The sequence below is a fragment of the Heliangelus exortis genome, chromosome 3 (assembly GCF_036169615.1).
Source record: "Heliangelus exortis chromosome 3, bHelExo1.hap1, whole genome shotgun sequence".
Taxonomy (NCBI): domain Eukaryota; kingdom Metazoa; phylum Chordata; class Aves; order Apodiformes; family Trochilidae; genus Heliangelus; species Heliangelus exortis.
In genome coordinates this window covers 13,642,215-13,656,643 of record NC_092424.1, presented here as the reverse complement: position 1 = coordinate 13,656,643, position 14,429 = coordinate 13,642,215, and the positions used below count along the sequence as shown (strand labels likewise).

At 42.2% G+C, this 14,429-nt stretch overlaps 1 protein-coding gene across 5 annotated transcripts; it reads right to left on the bottom strand.

The window, feature by feature from the left end:
• Positions 1-724: 724 nt before the first annotated feature.
• RNF8 (ring finger protein 8) lies at positions 725-13,662 on the bottom strand. Of its 5 annotated transcripts, none has more exons than XM_071739333.1 (8): positions 13,508-13,662; positions 10,628-10,756; positions 8,489-9,229; positions 7,317-7,379; positions 6,648-6,737; positions 5,381-5,488; positions 4,216-4,427; positions 725-2,294 (listed from the first exon to the last, which is right to left on the bottom strand). In XM_071739333.1, the coding sequence occupies exons 1-8, from the start codon at positions 13,595-13,597 to the stop codon at positions 2,255-2,257; spliced, it is 1,473 nt and encodes a 490-aa protein (XP_071595434.1). In that variant the 5' UTR covers positions 13,598-13,662; the 3' UTR covers positions 725-2,254. The 5 variants fall into 5 exon arrangements, with proteins under 5 accessions (XP_071595434.1, XP_071595433.1, XP_071595437.1 ...); XM_071739332.1 differs by having other exon boundaries at positions 4,223-4,427; XM_071739336.1 differs by lacking the exon at positions 13,508-13,662 and adding an exon at positions 13,106-13,390 and having other exon boundaries at positions 4,223-4,427.
• Between the last annotated feature and the right edge of the window lie 767 nt (positions 13,663-14,429).

Sequence of the window (14,429 nt, the reverse complement as noted above, 5' to 3'; positions counted from 1 at the left end):
CTGCAAGTGAACAGGATTACGAGTTCACCTCTCAGCTTGGACCTTTACACACCACAGACCTATCAGTAACAGTGGAAATGGTTTGGCACACTGCTTGTGTTCTTCATGTTCTCATGAAAAGAGGATGCTCAGAAGTCACACCAAGGAACTAACTCGTTAGTAGGAGATGCATTTTCCTTCTCTGTGATATGCATAAACAACATAAGTATATTTTAGCCAAATGAAACAAACAAGCAAAAAAGCAAAACCAACAAGAACAAAAATAACAAAAAACAACCAAACAAAAAACCCACACACACGGAAGAGATAGATAGTAATATTTGCAGTCCTAGGCAACCAGAGTATTTCCCTCCTACTCCTCTTCATTGGGAATGCCCATGCCAATGTCAGCCCATTTCACAAGCATTTTGTGGAATTCTGCTCTCAGAGATCATAGTGAGCATATACTTACCAAAGAAACTTTCAAGAGCACATAGAGGAAATGAACATCAAGAGGGAAAGTGGGAAACTCAAACCTTATACTAAGATTTAAAGGAAGTTGCCTGTCCCACAGATTCAACCTTTCTGCCCTGTTCAAGTCCTCCCCATCCAATGTCAGCATGCACTGCTACTTCCTTAGGAGAGCAGCTTCACTCATGCAGCTTTTAATGGGATCTTTCTTCAGTTGAAAAAGATGTATGATTGTAAATACAAAATTACTAGGGTAATGGGGTAGCCACAGGCCTGAAGAGTGTGGTTGTCTTTTATCAATTCCTGAATACACAAGTCTTTCAAATACGTTTAAAATAGTCACACTGCTTACAGCAATCAAAACATGAAGCAAAGTTATTAAAAACAGAGTTTGTGTTTTCTCAAAAAAAAAAAAAAAAAAAAAAAAAATCTAGGACAGCTAGAAGAAAAACATTCCTCTCAGTGGTTGCACCAAGGAAGACTAATGCAGAAATGAATTTGTATTTTCGTTCTTAAACAAAATAAACATAGAAATAAGAAAGTACATACAAATGGCAAGAGAAATATTACAGGTGAGAAGGGCTTCCAACATCCTCTTCTCACAGTGTAAGGAAGTCCTTTCCATGTAACAGCTACGTCAAAAGCTTATGCCACTGAAAATCAAATTTCTTAAGACAAACTCATGAGAAGATGAGGCGAGACTTGTTCTCTTAGGAACAAGTGATTTGCTGTGAGGGTAACACAACCCACAGCACAATGTTTTGTAAATATTACTAAATGCTTTCTTCTGTACTTGTGATTACCTACAGATGTTGCTTTCCTACCCTGCCAACAGGACATTTCATAGATTGAGCTGGCAGCACTTCTGAAGAAGCAGAGGTTCCTCTCTGCTTCTGACAAGAAGTGTTAAGTGTTTCTGAAGTCATTAATAGTAATTTCTGCATATGCTGCTTCCCAGTTCTGAAACCCTTTATGCAAAAGCCTAAAGAGAGAACAAAACAAATCAAATATACTAGATGAAAAGATCACTAGCTAAGGAATTCTGGAAGAATTTAATCTTCTGTATTCTTACCTAACAGAAAATGAGTAACATCAGCAGAACAAACAGATGGCCAGCAGCTCAGCTTACACTGCTTTTATGCACTTCAGGCTGACAGGGTCCACAACCCTAAGTTACCTTTACTGCCAGGGGCCTGGGATGACTCAAGCTGCCATATGAAATTCAAGAGAAAAACCCCACACTGGCACTTTTTCCTGATACACCTCCCCTGCCTGCTGGTGAAGATGGCCAAGTTCTCAAATAGCTTGAGCCATTCCCTCTGCTGACTGAAATAAGGGAAGCTGATGCACACATTTTAACATGTCTTTCACTAAGGAAAGGGAAGTGATGCATACAAACTATTATATGACACTGAGAGGGTCACAAGCGATCTTGGAAATCTACAGTTTGGATGTCAAGCATCTAGTGTAATTGCATTTTTTTTCTCCCACAGTCCCAATTTGGTTTTAGAGATGAAGCTGTACATTCATTTAAGAAACAAGGTCCTTCTTCCACATGCTGCTAGTTCTGAGCTCCAGCTTCCTCTGAGAATCTCTCTCCTTCTAGATGGCCAGTCCAGTCATCCATCAGCAGTCAACCAAATACCATGAGGATGGTTCTGGGCAGCACACAGGCAAATGAGTCTTTAGTAAGAGTGTTCAGATAATGCAGTGGCTTTCATTGTAGCAAGACTCCTCCTCACAATCCTCACCGTCACAACTGCTTATCAACAAGACGGAGTAGATGGAAGAAGGGACACTGCTGTCATTGTCCATGGCTGGGCTCACCAACACATTCTGTTTCTCTGCATTCAAAACACACAGACAGGAAAATTAGCAGTGACCACTGTACCTACAACACCTGCTAAATTTCTCTCTTTCTTTGTAACCTACACCACCTCACTGTCTGTTCACAATCAGTTGTTCAAGCTACAGGGCATAGGCCTTTTCAATTTTCAGCATTAAAGGACCAAAAGGTTTTTTTGTTTGCTTTCTTAAGTATCCAATATGCCTTTTCTTGTCAAGATAGCACAGATGAAGAGACATTCTCCATGGCTTCACTGGTACACAACTGGCAATGGAAGTGGCTAACTATCACAGAGCCTTGCCAGGTAACTCAGAGGGAAGGAACCAAGGAAAACAGAAGCTCTCAAATAGGAAATGGCTGTTCAGGGCAGTCACGGCCCCACCAAACCTCCTTCTTTAGTTTATACAGGGATTGCCCAAAAGCACTCTCCCATGCTAGCATGCAGAGAAGTTTTACATACATTTAGGAGTGCAAACTGTCCTATTGGTGGCCATTATACTAAGGCTCTTGGAGAGTCTTCTTGAGAAACTCTGATTGAGGTTCTCAAGTGCTACTTCCATAATTATTCCTTCCTCAGCTGATTTCTTCTTACAAATTCATGTTTAACTGGACATATGGCTATCTTCACCCCAACCATCACCATGTTTCCATTAAGGAACAAAAAGACCACACAGAAACAATTCCTCCTTCTTCCTGAAGTATGCCATGGTGAAGCTAATCAATTTCCTACTAAAAGTCATTTTTATATAATTAGAGCATCTATTACATGTGAAGCAGGTAGGCTGCAAGCTTTTTTCCTTTTTGTTCAAACAACCAGGAAGACCCCTGTTTTACCATACAGAAATGAAATGGGCTCCAACCAAGCACCACTTCATGTAACCACCACCAGCTACCTGATGAGACACTTCAGCAGAGCTATGGCACACTCTACAGGTGTATATATTACACGAGAGCAGTGTCAGCTCTGCAGAGGTGAGAACAGTCCACAAAGCCAAGCTGGGCTACCTCTGAGCAGCATGGCATTTCTGGAGGGAATCAGACTGAGTTGGTTAAGTAAGTGGCAATTTTGAGTCTGCAGTAACACTACTTAACAATGTCATTCTATGTCACCATGGAGAATCTAAAATGTTTCAAAAGCACCCTTTTTTTAGGTAAGAGGCTCAACACAATTGCAAAATGAAAGATCATGCACTCACCTCTATAAGGGGAAAACAAGACAATTACTTAAGGGAATACAGCAATAGATATTTGTCAAAGCGGTAGCAGGAAAAGACTTCTACATTTCAGCACCTAGATACCAGGGTCAAGTGCTCTAGAAAGAAATTTGGAAGAAAGAAGCATAATAATAATATTCCTCACTGGTGTTTTACTTAAAACTGTGGATGTCATTCATAGTCTGGAGCCACAACTAGTCAGGAAGTTACACATTTAAAGCACAATGGCTTTAATTCCACAAAAATTAATATGGCAGAGTAACTGCCAGTTTAGCCATACACTTAAATGACAGACCAATGTTCTCTTCAGAGATTTCCTACACAAATATAGCACACAGAAGAGAATTCAGAGTTTCTCACCAGGCCCTGCTCTGCTGAGTTTTCACAGTGATGTAGTCAATAGTTTAATCAAAAAGGATCCTGGTAGATTTTTCAAGACCTATTCTACATAGTTTTGCTTTTATTTAGTGATCTCTTAGAAACAGCCTAACCTTTAGAACACATAAGTTGCCTTGCTCAACTGTGAATTTCAAACAGAAATATTTTTCAGGCCTTTTAGTAATTTTATTTTACTGTGCAGTAAACCTAGTTACACAACATAAAATAACTTTCTAGTGTTTCTGCTGAGCATTTCCTTGGTATATAGGTGCAAAGAACAAAACAGATGAAATAAAAGATTGTACTCATCATGCCACATCCACCCACCTCTCACCTGTCCTCTCTCTGATAAGGGTCAGGCGATGCTGTTTCATTTCCACATTCAGTTTTTCTACCATCCTGTCAATGCAGTTATCCAGCACCAGGGAGCGGGTCTTGGATGTGATCTCCTGCCTGCATATAGGGCACTCCACTTTACGTTTTGTCCACTCATTGATACAGTAGGAGCAGAAGCTGTGTGCACAGTTCAGAGTGACTGCCTGTGAAATTTGAGGGAAGGGCACTTGTCAGAGCATGCTCATGCAAGCACTGTCCAAGAAAACAACGCTGACATCAGGAAAACATTAGATGAACATTTCCTATACAGGAAGAACCCAAAGCCCTCCTTCTTTAGTCTGTATAGGGGCTGCCCAAAAGCATTCTCCCATGCCAGCATGCAGAGAAGTCTTACAGGATGGTTAACGGATTCACTGTAGATCACATTTTGTCTGAAACTCAGACAAAACTGAAATCTATCATACATTTTCACAAATTGAAATGGATAAATTATGGGAAAACTCAGATACTGCAGAATAGCATCCTGAATTACTGAGAAACCAGAAATTACAATTTCAGCTAGCTCTTAATCATTGTAACACATCAGGTTTCCGGTAGTAGAAACTAATGTAATGCAAATGAAGTTCTAGCAAAGTAAGAACAGAAATAACAGTCCACATTTCAGGCATGGCCTATTACGTCTACAATCAAATAGAAGCAGGCCAGTTTCTCAAAGAAGGGGTTTATCTGAACAGTGTGAACAGTTCAGGATTTTCCTTTACTGACCCTTTCTTCTATGTAAACCTGAAGCAGTCCAATCCTGGCCAACCTAAAGCAAGGTACACTACAAAAATGATTCCCCCTCTAGGCAGGCTGCTTGCAGCAGCTTAGAGCACCAGTACAAAACCACTCAAAACTGCTGCAAGCCTATACATATTTTAGGATTAAGTTCTCATCTCTGTGCATGTGGAGACATGAAAACTGAACTTTCTGCCCAGGCAAAGAGTCAGAACAGACAAAATGGAGTTCTGGACAAACCCTTACCCACAACTGTGGGTCTGTTGGGGCTGTTCAACTAGTGAAGCAAAGAAATAAGCTTGACTATTGTTTTGATAGAACTAGGTAAAGCTTCTCAAGTCTCTTCTTTACTACCAAACCCACACTGGTTTAAACATACCTCAATGAAGTGCTCAGAACAGATTGTGCACTGCAACTCATTCTCCAACACGTCATTCATCTGATTCAACACCTCTTCTTTTTGGGCTCTCACCTTTTCCTTCTCCTCCTGGTGGAACAGTACACATGGTCAAGTATCAACAAAGAACAAGGTTTTATTCAATATAATATGGCAGGCAGGTGGTGTGCAGGGGCAAGGAGTCAAAGCAGAAACTCCCACAACTGTAAGTCTTCACATGTCAAGTCTGTGGCTACTACACATGCAGATCTGTAGTCTCTCTACTCTTTGTAGCTCACGACAGCATGGAGAATATACCATGGGAGGTTTAGGTTGGATGGTAGGAAAAAATTCCTTGCAGAAGGGGTTATTAAGCACGAGAAGGGGCTGCCCAGGGAAGTGATTTATTCACCATCCCTGAATGTGTTTAAAAACTGTATAGATACAATGCTTAGGGATATGGTTTAGCAGTAGGCTGGTAGAGCTAGGTTAGTACTAACTGGTTAAAGGTTGGACTGGATGATTTTATAGGTCTTTTCCAACCTGAACAATTCTATAATATTCTATATGATTTGGCTCTTTTTCCAGCTAAACTAGGCTCTTAGATATCTGCTCCATCATCTAAAAATAACAAGCAAAATTCTTCCAATTGAACCTTTACTTAAAAAACAGCAAAAGAGTTGAAAAGACAATAGCAACAACAAAAAAACCCCACATCAAAAACTAACCCACCATAAAGCAAACAGCCAGAGGTGGACAATGTGACAGTTTCCAAGATTAAGACACAGGAAAGGATCTCCTTCATTATTTTCCACTCATTACCTTGTGTGAAGGGCAGGAAGAAACATGGTTAATCTCATTCATTAATCAAATTCCATGTTATTTCAGTCCTACACTCCTTTGCAGGACTGCTGGAATGCTACAGTTTTACTTGAATGCACTCTGACTGAAAATGAAGCACCTCACTTTAAGAAAGGGTGGAGTGGGCTCACTTCTCTTGCACAATACACAGTTAAGGTGCCCTGGGTTTTTCTTTATAATTGAGAAATATCTAGTAATAACTGTTCAATACTAATTTATGAACAGGACAAGTTGCATCCTCCCCCAATCCTGAAAACTAGAGTCAGCTGCCACATCAAAATACAGGATTTTTTCACTTAAAGAGGCAAAGTACAGTCAAGACAAATAGCCTACTAAATAATCTATTTCCTCTGCTGCAGAGTATCATGTTTCACTTGTGAATAACACTGAAAATTCAATTACTCCATACCTTGGTTTCTTCCAGTTCTTTATTCTTGGCTCGAATTATCTCCTCAAAATCTTTTTTGCTACGGCTCAGTTCTTCCATCAAAGCATGATGCTGTAACAACACCATACCAGAAATTATGAGTGCCAGTATAAGCTATCCTATTAAATACAGCCATTATCTTGAGGTCCAGGATACTCATTTCTCCTTATCTTCTGAATGAGCAACACAAGTCTATATGAGTCAGGGTGTTAAGGCAGTTTATCCTTAACTTAAAATTGGCACATAGTGCCAGTTATCCATGACCTTCCCAGTGCAGGATACCTCTCATTCATTCTCCCAGGTTACACTGTCATTTCAGTTTGGTTTTATGGTTAACATTTTGAGTGCATCTGCACTGTTTGAGTACCAAGGGGTATTTGACACGTGACAAAAACCTGTCACTGTATCCAGGCTAAGTTACATGAAGCTGCTTTCAGATTAGCTTTCTAGAAGAAAAGGCCTTTTGAAAAAAGGCCCAAAAGACATAAGTGTCCTGCTCTGCCACTTTCTGGCAGAAATTCAGTTTGTAGAGGAAGATCATCCAATCTGCACACAAAGCAAAGATCTCATCTTCTGCCAAGAGGCCACAGAAGAAAGATTATAATATCTGAGCTACACAGTTAGACCAAACCTAGACTCACAAATACTTGCCTCTTGCAGAACCTGGGCCAGCTGCTCCTTCAGATTCTCTTCCCCATGTTGGCCCTTTACACCCTGGAGGGAAAAATAAAAAAAATAAATAAATAAGCAAGGGACAGAGAATTAATTCTTTGCATACTCTCTTTAGAGGATATACGTAAAGAAACAATGCTGGTTTTCAGCAGACCCTGAGATGTCCCACTCTACTGTGGCACATGCACGACAGAAATCAGAGCTTTCATTCACTGTGAAAAGCTAAAATGGATACATAATTTACAGTTATATTCTTGGAACACCTCCACTTAATTCTAGCTCTAAAGGCACCACCAGCATGTTCATAGAAGCAAAGAGGTCAGTAACAGCTTAAACATGAGGAAAAGCAGCCCCTGACCACATGAACTGACAAATCTACAGCTCCAGCTGAACCTTCCCTTGTGCCTAAGCACACAGCTCCAGACTTTCTGTACCTCTGATTCAGGCACCTTGCCTTTAGCAGCAGACTTCAAAGAAGTAACTGATGAATTATGAAACTCACTTCAAGATGAAATCTTACTTCCTTTAAACCAGATTTTGAGCAAACTCCATTTGTTAGCTAGAAAAACTATTTACCAACATACATATAATGCTTGAAGACAGATTGCAAGAAAGGGTTTCTTTGAAAGTATGAAAAAAAAAAAAAACCAAAAAACTTCCACCCTCAAGGGATTAAGGCACACAATAATTCACTTGCTTGGAAAGAGAATGGATTTGCTATGCAAACTGGGCATTAATTCAGTCACATATTGAGAGAAATTCACACTTATGGGGAATACTTTTCAATTTGTCTTCTCTGTAACCATAAGAGATCAGGAAATTTTTTTTTTTAATTTATTGTAAAAATATGCTGTTTTACTAACTGAAACGCTTTACCATCTTGCTGTAATGAAACTGTTTGTAAAAAAATTCCAAAATTATTTTGCACCTGTTCCTTAATTATCCATACAGAACAATCTCTTCTGTTCCTGCACTTTATTTTGATACACATGCTCAAAGTGAAATGCTTCAGAGACAATTTTAACAATCATTCCAACAATTTCTGTGTTACGGTAAGGTTCAGGATTTTTTTTTTTTCTTAATCAATATTTTATATTAAGCATTCCATACAAATGACAAGACACAGGCCAAAAAGATTACCACCACTATACCTCTAGCTTCTGCTGCTCCTTAGAAAATGTCCTCTCCAGCTCTTCCACCTGTTGCTGATGATGCTCTTGTTCCATGTACAGCTGGTCCTGCAGCTCCTGCAGCTCCTGCTCCATTGCCAGGATCTCCTTCTGAGCACACTTCCTGCGCTTCTGCTTCACATTCAGCACTGCTGTCTGCTTCTCCTGCACTTTGACCTTTAACTTCATTATGCCTACTAGAGTTTTTCTCAGCATTTCCAAGCCATTCCATGACTCTGCAAGCCCAGAGCCTTTCTGCTCCTTACAGGGGACAGACAGGGCTTTCTTGGAGTGCACAGGACTATTGTGCACTGGACCCTTAGCTTCCTCACTTGGTCCAGGAGGAGGCAGCTTGACATCCATCTTTTCTGTTAACTGTTTGGCTTCTTCAGCCCTTCCCCATGATTTACCCAAAGGTTCATTCTCACAGGACATTCTGTCTCTTTTGGATCTGGAGTTTGAAGGGCCTTCTGATCCAGATGTTTCCAAGTCCTCAGAACTAAATTTACGTTTTGTTCTTGAACACTTCGCTTTCCCCAGGTCATTCCTTTGGGCTAAAAAGGGCCTGATTTTCTCCCATTCCTCTTTAATTACTTCATACTCGTATTCAGCAGTCTCTCTGTTTTCCAAAGGCACTCCCAACTGGATACGGTCTCCTTCAGTGATAGGATAGGTTTTGGAGGGATCCAGGCGCTGTTTGTTAAGCCAGACTCCATTTAGGCTCTGCAAACGAACAGAGAATCAGCAAAATTTAATAGGTGGTTACATAGTGCTCTGCAAGTTATTTCTGGCAACTGTAAACATATCCAGCCTCTTCAATGTAGCAATCAAAACAAGTCATCTCTTCAAATAAACCTTGCAATATCCAATTTATTGGCTTAGTGTCCCATTTATTACAGTTATGGCATTACATTGTTTACCTTGTATTATTCCTGCATTACAGATTTTCTCTATAAGCACTAAGAATATTATTATATGTGCTTGTACAGAAGGAAAAAAAACAACTGCAAGGTGAAAAAAAACTGCCCAAAAGCTTTAGAGGATATAAGAACTAAGAAAAGACAGATCATTGTCAACCATGCAGAATATTGAAGTAAAATATTGACAATTCATGTCACCTGAAATCCAAGAAGAAATTAGAAAAGAGAAGAACAGCTTATACTGTTTAAAGAAAAAGACAGTTCTCCATAGAGAACTCCAAGAGAATTTAAACAGGGAAAACATTCTCACAATGTTCAAAGCAGAGCAAAAGGTTTTTTTAATTAGACATCAGCTCAAAGTACTCAAGATGAACCCAGAATCATTAACAACTGACACATCTCAGAGATTTAATAAAACAACTCGATAAAATGGTAACAGCAATAAGAGGTGTTTGTAGCTAATCTAACACAGATGTTTCAAATAATTCAAAAACTAAGTTTTCAAGTTTATACCAGTACTGAAATAGAGTTTTGTTAAAGAGCAGTGCAATTTTATTAGTAGCCATTCCATTTCTTCTAACTAATCTGCTGTTCACCCAAGCATCCTTCAAATTCGCACATGTTGAACATTTTTGTGTGACCAGTGCTGTTTTAAAGCAAGTTACTGATTTTAGTTTGCAACCCGAATGAAGCAGCAGAGGGATCATGGTAAAAAAAACAAGGTTACTGAAGTCAGAGATGTAGCTAAGGACTCTGATGTCAACACTTTATTCTAATCAGCCTTGGAGGACTTTCAGAAGAAACTCACTTGAACAAAATACTAAGCATGTTTTTTCTAACATCAGATTCTTTTTGCACTTGATTACAATTAAAGCAATTTTGTTTATCCTTTCACTAGCAGTGCAAGAACTTTATCCTTTTCAATAGTGCCAAAATTAACTTAATTTTTTTTTCAGAGAGTAACATGAAGCAGGTGAACTGACTGCAAATCACCCACAGCAAGACCACGGTTGTCTGAAAAATGTTAAACCAAGACAAAAATCTACACAAAGCAATATGGTTTGCAACCTGACTGCAGCACACTGGAATAACACATTCCCATGGACCTTCTATCACACTTGTATCACATTATATCCTAGGCCATTCAGGGCATTCTCTTCAGTGAATCTCAAAGTACAAGGCCTTTAATTGGTCTCTTTACCTTGTTATCCTTGACAGTCCACTGCCCTTCTGCATTTTGCTGGAAAACACAGTGCTTGCGAGAGATCATCAAGGGACAGGTTTTTGACACCAGCTGGTATGTGAGATCTAATCCTCGGCCTACAGTTACCTAAAAATAAAGTAGTTTAGTAATTGCAATCAGCAACGAGATGGTAAATTCAGTTTATACATTTTCAATTTCAGCACAGAAGAGATTGACCTAGACTCACATCTTATAGCTGTTTCCAAAGAGTTCAGAATAATACGATTGGGGGTTTTTTGCATTTAAATTCAAAAGTAGATAGAAAATTGAAGCCCACAAAGTTTGAAGAATCATCTTTCACAGCGAGGAAAATCTGAATACTCTAAGGCAGGGCTACAACCTTGGTTTAATGGAAATCTTTGACAGCAGCAAAGCTACTTAGAGCCACCTTCAATCCATCTGTGTCCCACCTTGATCACCACCTAACTCCATTTCTTCAGACCAGTACAACTGTTTGTGGGTATCACTATTACTTCTTACCACCTTCTTTTGCTAGTTGTATCTGGTCAACAGTCTGCAAGCAGGAATGACACAAGACAAAACAGCCCAGAAAGCTGTCACAGAAAAAAGTACATGTAACTGTGCCCTAAATGCCTGGCACCTTTGTAAATCACACCATCAGCCTTAAGGCTCAATAATGAAGCTACATGAAGTTCATAACCAGCTATGAAAGTGAAATAGTCAGATTAGACTAATACTATCTTTGGGAAAAGGGGCATAATTTAATCATACCATTTCATACTATCTTATTAAATCTGATCTAATTGCAGGCTGCCATTTAAAGCATGGCTCTGCTCTCTTCTCCCTCCATCCACTGCCTCCTTTGCAAGATCTGTTAATCACACATTCTTTTCTCATTCATCTTTCCAAGGCACAAGTTCTCAGTCAGTTTATCATGTAATCAATTGTGTGGATCTAATGCAGCCTTAGATGAAAGCTGCCCTTCTTTCCCCCTGCAGTCTCTACTTCCTTGCATCACACAGGATGCTGCAGTCAATACAAGTTCATTCACTACACAATAACTGAGCTGAAACCTTGAGTTGGAAGCAGGAACTCAGACTCCCATGTCCTAACTAAATGGAAGGAAGTAAACTGAAATGAGGAAAGCATACGGAACCAGATTTGATCCCTACCTCTTAAATGCTTCATATGTACTAGTGCTCTGTCAACTAGGACTGCATATGTAAGGTGTACAGAGACTCAGGTGAACACAGTTATTAACTTGGCTTTGCACTTGTCCTTGCAGTTGCAGCAGAAACACCCAACTAACCCACATGAACTGTGATCACTGCCCAGCTGCACACGTTTGTGTGGCCTCACACACCAAATACAAATCAGACCAAGTACGACCAGTCACAAAACTTTCCCTTTGATCACTGAGCTCACTGAGGAGGCTGAGACATCACCACCTCCCTGCCAGAGTTCTCTGCTGCCCACCCACAGCAGTGCTTAAGACCACAGGACACCACCATGCCTCAGCAGTGAAGTTGGATGTTGAATTGAAGTTGAATGTTTAAATTCCTACTGACAGCAGTTTGTCCCAACAGGCTTGGCTGTGGTCTGGCATGCCTGCAGCACCAGGATGCCATCACTCTCCCTGCTGCTGCACTGTGCAGACAAGAAGAGTAACAAATGAGATTCTCTGCATCATTAACATGACCCTGGCTGTATGGTTTTCTGCTGTATTACCTCAAGTCCTTCACTGAGCACACCTGCACACATCCCGATTTCAAATCCATGATGGGAGAATAATAAAACTATAAATTTGCTAATGGAGTTGCCCCTAGCACTGAGAGGTGAGCTATAAGGGGTTCCTTTTGAATTACCTTTTGAATGGAGTAAGCACAAAGGAATCAGGTGTAGCATGAACCCTCCACACCTACCCAGCTGATTCTGGCCACTGGAAGGGTAGCCCTCTTACAGCACCCCATCTTCCATGCCCTCATTTGCCTGCTGGGTTTAACAGAAAGAGTGCAAGGACCCATTTGGGCTTTTCAGTTAAAAAACATGGCCAAAACATGGAAAAAGTGTTAGTTCCGTACCACACCAAAATGTGTATCTGAAGCAGGCTCAATTCACTGAATGGTTAAGGATGGAAAAGACCTCCAAGATCAACTCCAACAGTCAACCCAACACCTCCATGCCAACTAAACCATGTCCTGAAGTGCCACATTACACATTTTTTTAACCCCTCCAGGGACGGTGACTGAAGAACCCCAATGCAGCTGCTCCTCACAGGACTCGTGCTCCAGACCCTTCACCAGCTTCCTTACCCTTCTTTGGACACGTTCCAGACAAACACATCCTCGTTTACACCCAAAAATCTTTAAGTCACAAAACCCAAATCCATCACGTACTGTTAACCTCACCAAAGCACCACCTTGCTAATTAGGCTCATGATTACCCTTACGTTACTGTCACACAAACGGACCCTACCGGAACGCGAGACCGCGTTAACAAAGTTTAGCGACCCCAGACTCGGCAAATCAGACCCAAACGCCCGTCCTCAGGCCGGCGCCCCGGGCTCCGCTCCCCTGCACGTTACCGGTGCCGAAAGGTTCCGGTTCTTGCCGCTGCTGCCGCCCGGTGCCGTGGCGAGCGGGAGACTCCTCCGACCGCCGCTGCTCGTTAGCGGGACGGGGCCTTTCGCTCCCGGGAAGCCCGTTCAGGAACACGAAGGCCCCGGAACAAAGCGCACCGGCGGCCGCCCGCCGCTGCTCCGGGGAGGAGCAGGCTGCCGGTAACGCCCCCCTCCCGCCCCGAAAGGCACCCAGGGCCGTGCCTCGGCCTCCCACCCGGCCTCTGCGCTGTGCCGGAGCCCATCCCGTGGCGGCTCACCTGCGTGCCGGCCTCCAGCAGCAGCCATTCGCCGCCGGTCCCGACCCGCCGTAGGCACCAGGCCAGGCGGGGAGCCCCTGGAGCCGCCATGGCGCTCCCCGCCTTCCCAGCGCCGCCACAGGCACGAGCAATCGCTGCGGCAGAGCCGGCGCTCTCGCGAGACGAGGGACAGAAATACGGCTGCGCGTGCCGCCCTACAGCCCGGCGAATCGAACGCAGAGCGACGGAGAAGGTTGCGCATGCGCCTTGGGAAGCGGCGGGGGCGGAGGTGCCCTTAGCTCCCGTAACCCGGTGTGCGGTGTCTCCCCGGGGAGGAGGTGTTCGCTTTAATGTCCAGTTCTGCGCAGAAAGGAGAGCAGGGCGCTGTTGCATAAAGCAAGCTCAATTTCCCGAAACGCCAGTGGTGCTTTTGTACCCGCAATGAAATAAATTTTGTACCAATGGAAGAAGTTGCATCTCATCAAGTCACCGCCCTGTTTCCTTCCCAGCCGTGAGGGGTTAACGGGCTCCTCACTTCCAGGGAAAGTGGCGATGCTCGGACATTCCCCTAAGCATGCCCTGAGAGAAGGGGGCTCTTCTGTTAGTGAGGGTCACTCCAGCCTACAAGTGCTTTAGTTTACTAATAGCTCATGACTGTATTAATGGCATATTAGTGCAGTGAGCCCCAGAGCTGAACGAAGGCTGTAACCCAGATAAGCTGCGGGGAGCGCTGCCCATCCCCTTCATCTCTTGCAGGTGTCCCGCAGGCCAGTCTCAAGGACGGGCTGCTGACTACTTGGGATGTGTTTCTCTCGAACTGGAATCTGGTTTTTACTGTTATGTAAGCCCTATTTTTATTCAGCGTGACTCTTTTATGTGATTCCTCTCCCCCCCAATACGATTTTCCATAGAGTTTTCCTTATTTCAATTAACCGGCTGACAC

Coding starts and splice junctions, on each gene's coding strand:
- RNF8 (XM_071739332.1), bottom strand. CDS start 13,597: ATGGCGGCTCCAGGGGCTCCCCGCCTGGCCTGGTGCCTACGGCGGGTC. Junction 5,489..6,647: donor AAGAACTGGAAGAAACCAAG/GTATGGAGTAAT, acceptor CTGTTCCACCAG/GAGGAGAAGGAAAAGGTGAG. Junction 2,295..4,222: donor CCTTATCAGAGAGAGGACAG/GTGAGAGGTGGG, acceptor TTTTGAATGCAG/AGAAACAGAATGTGTTGGTG.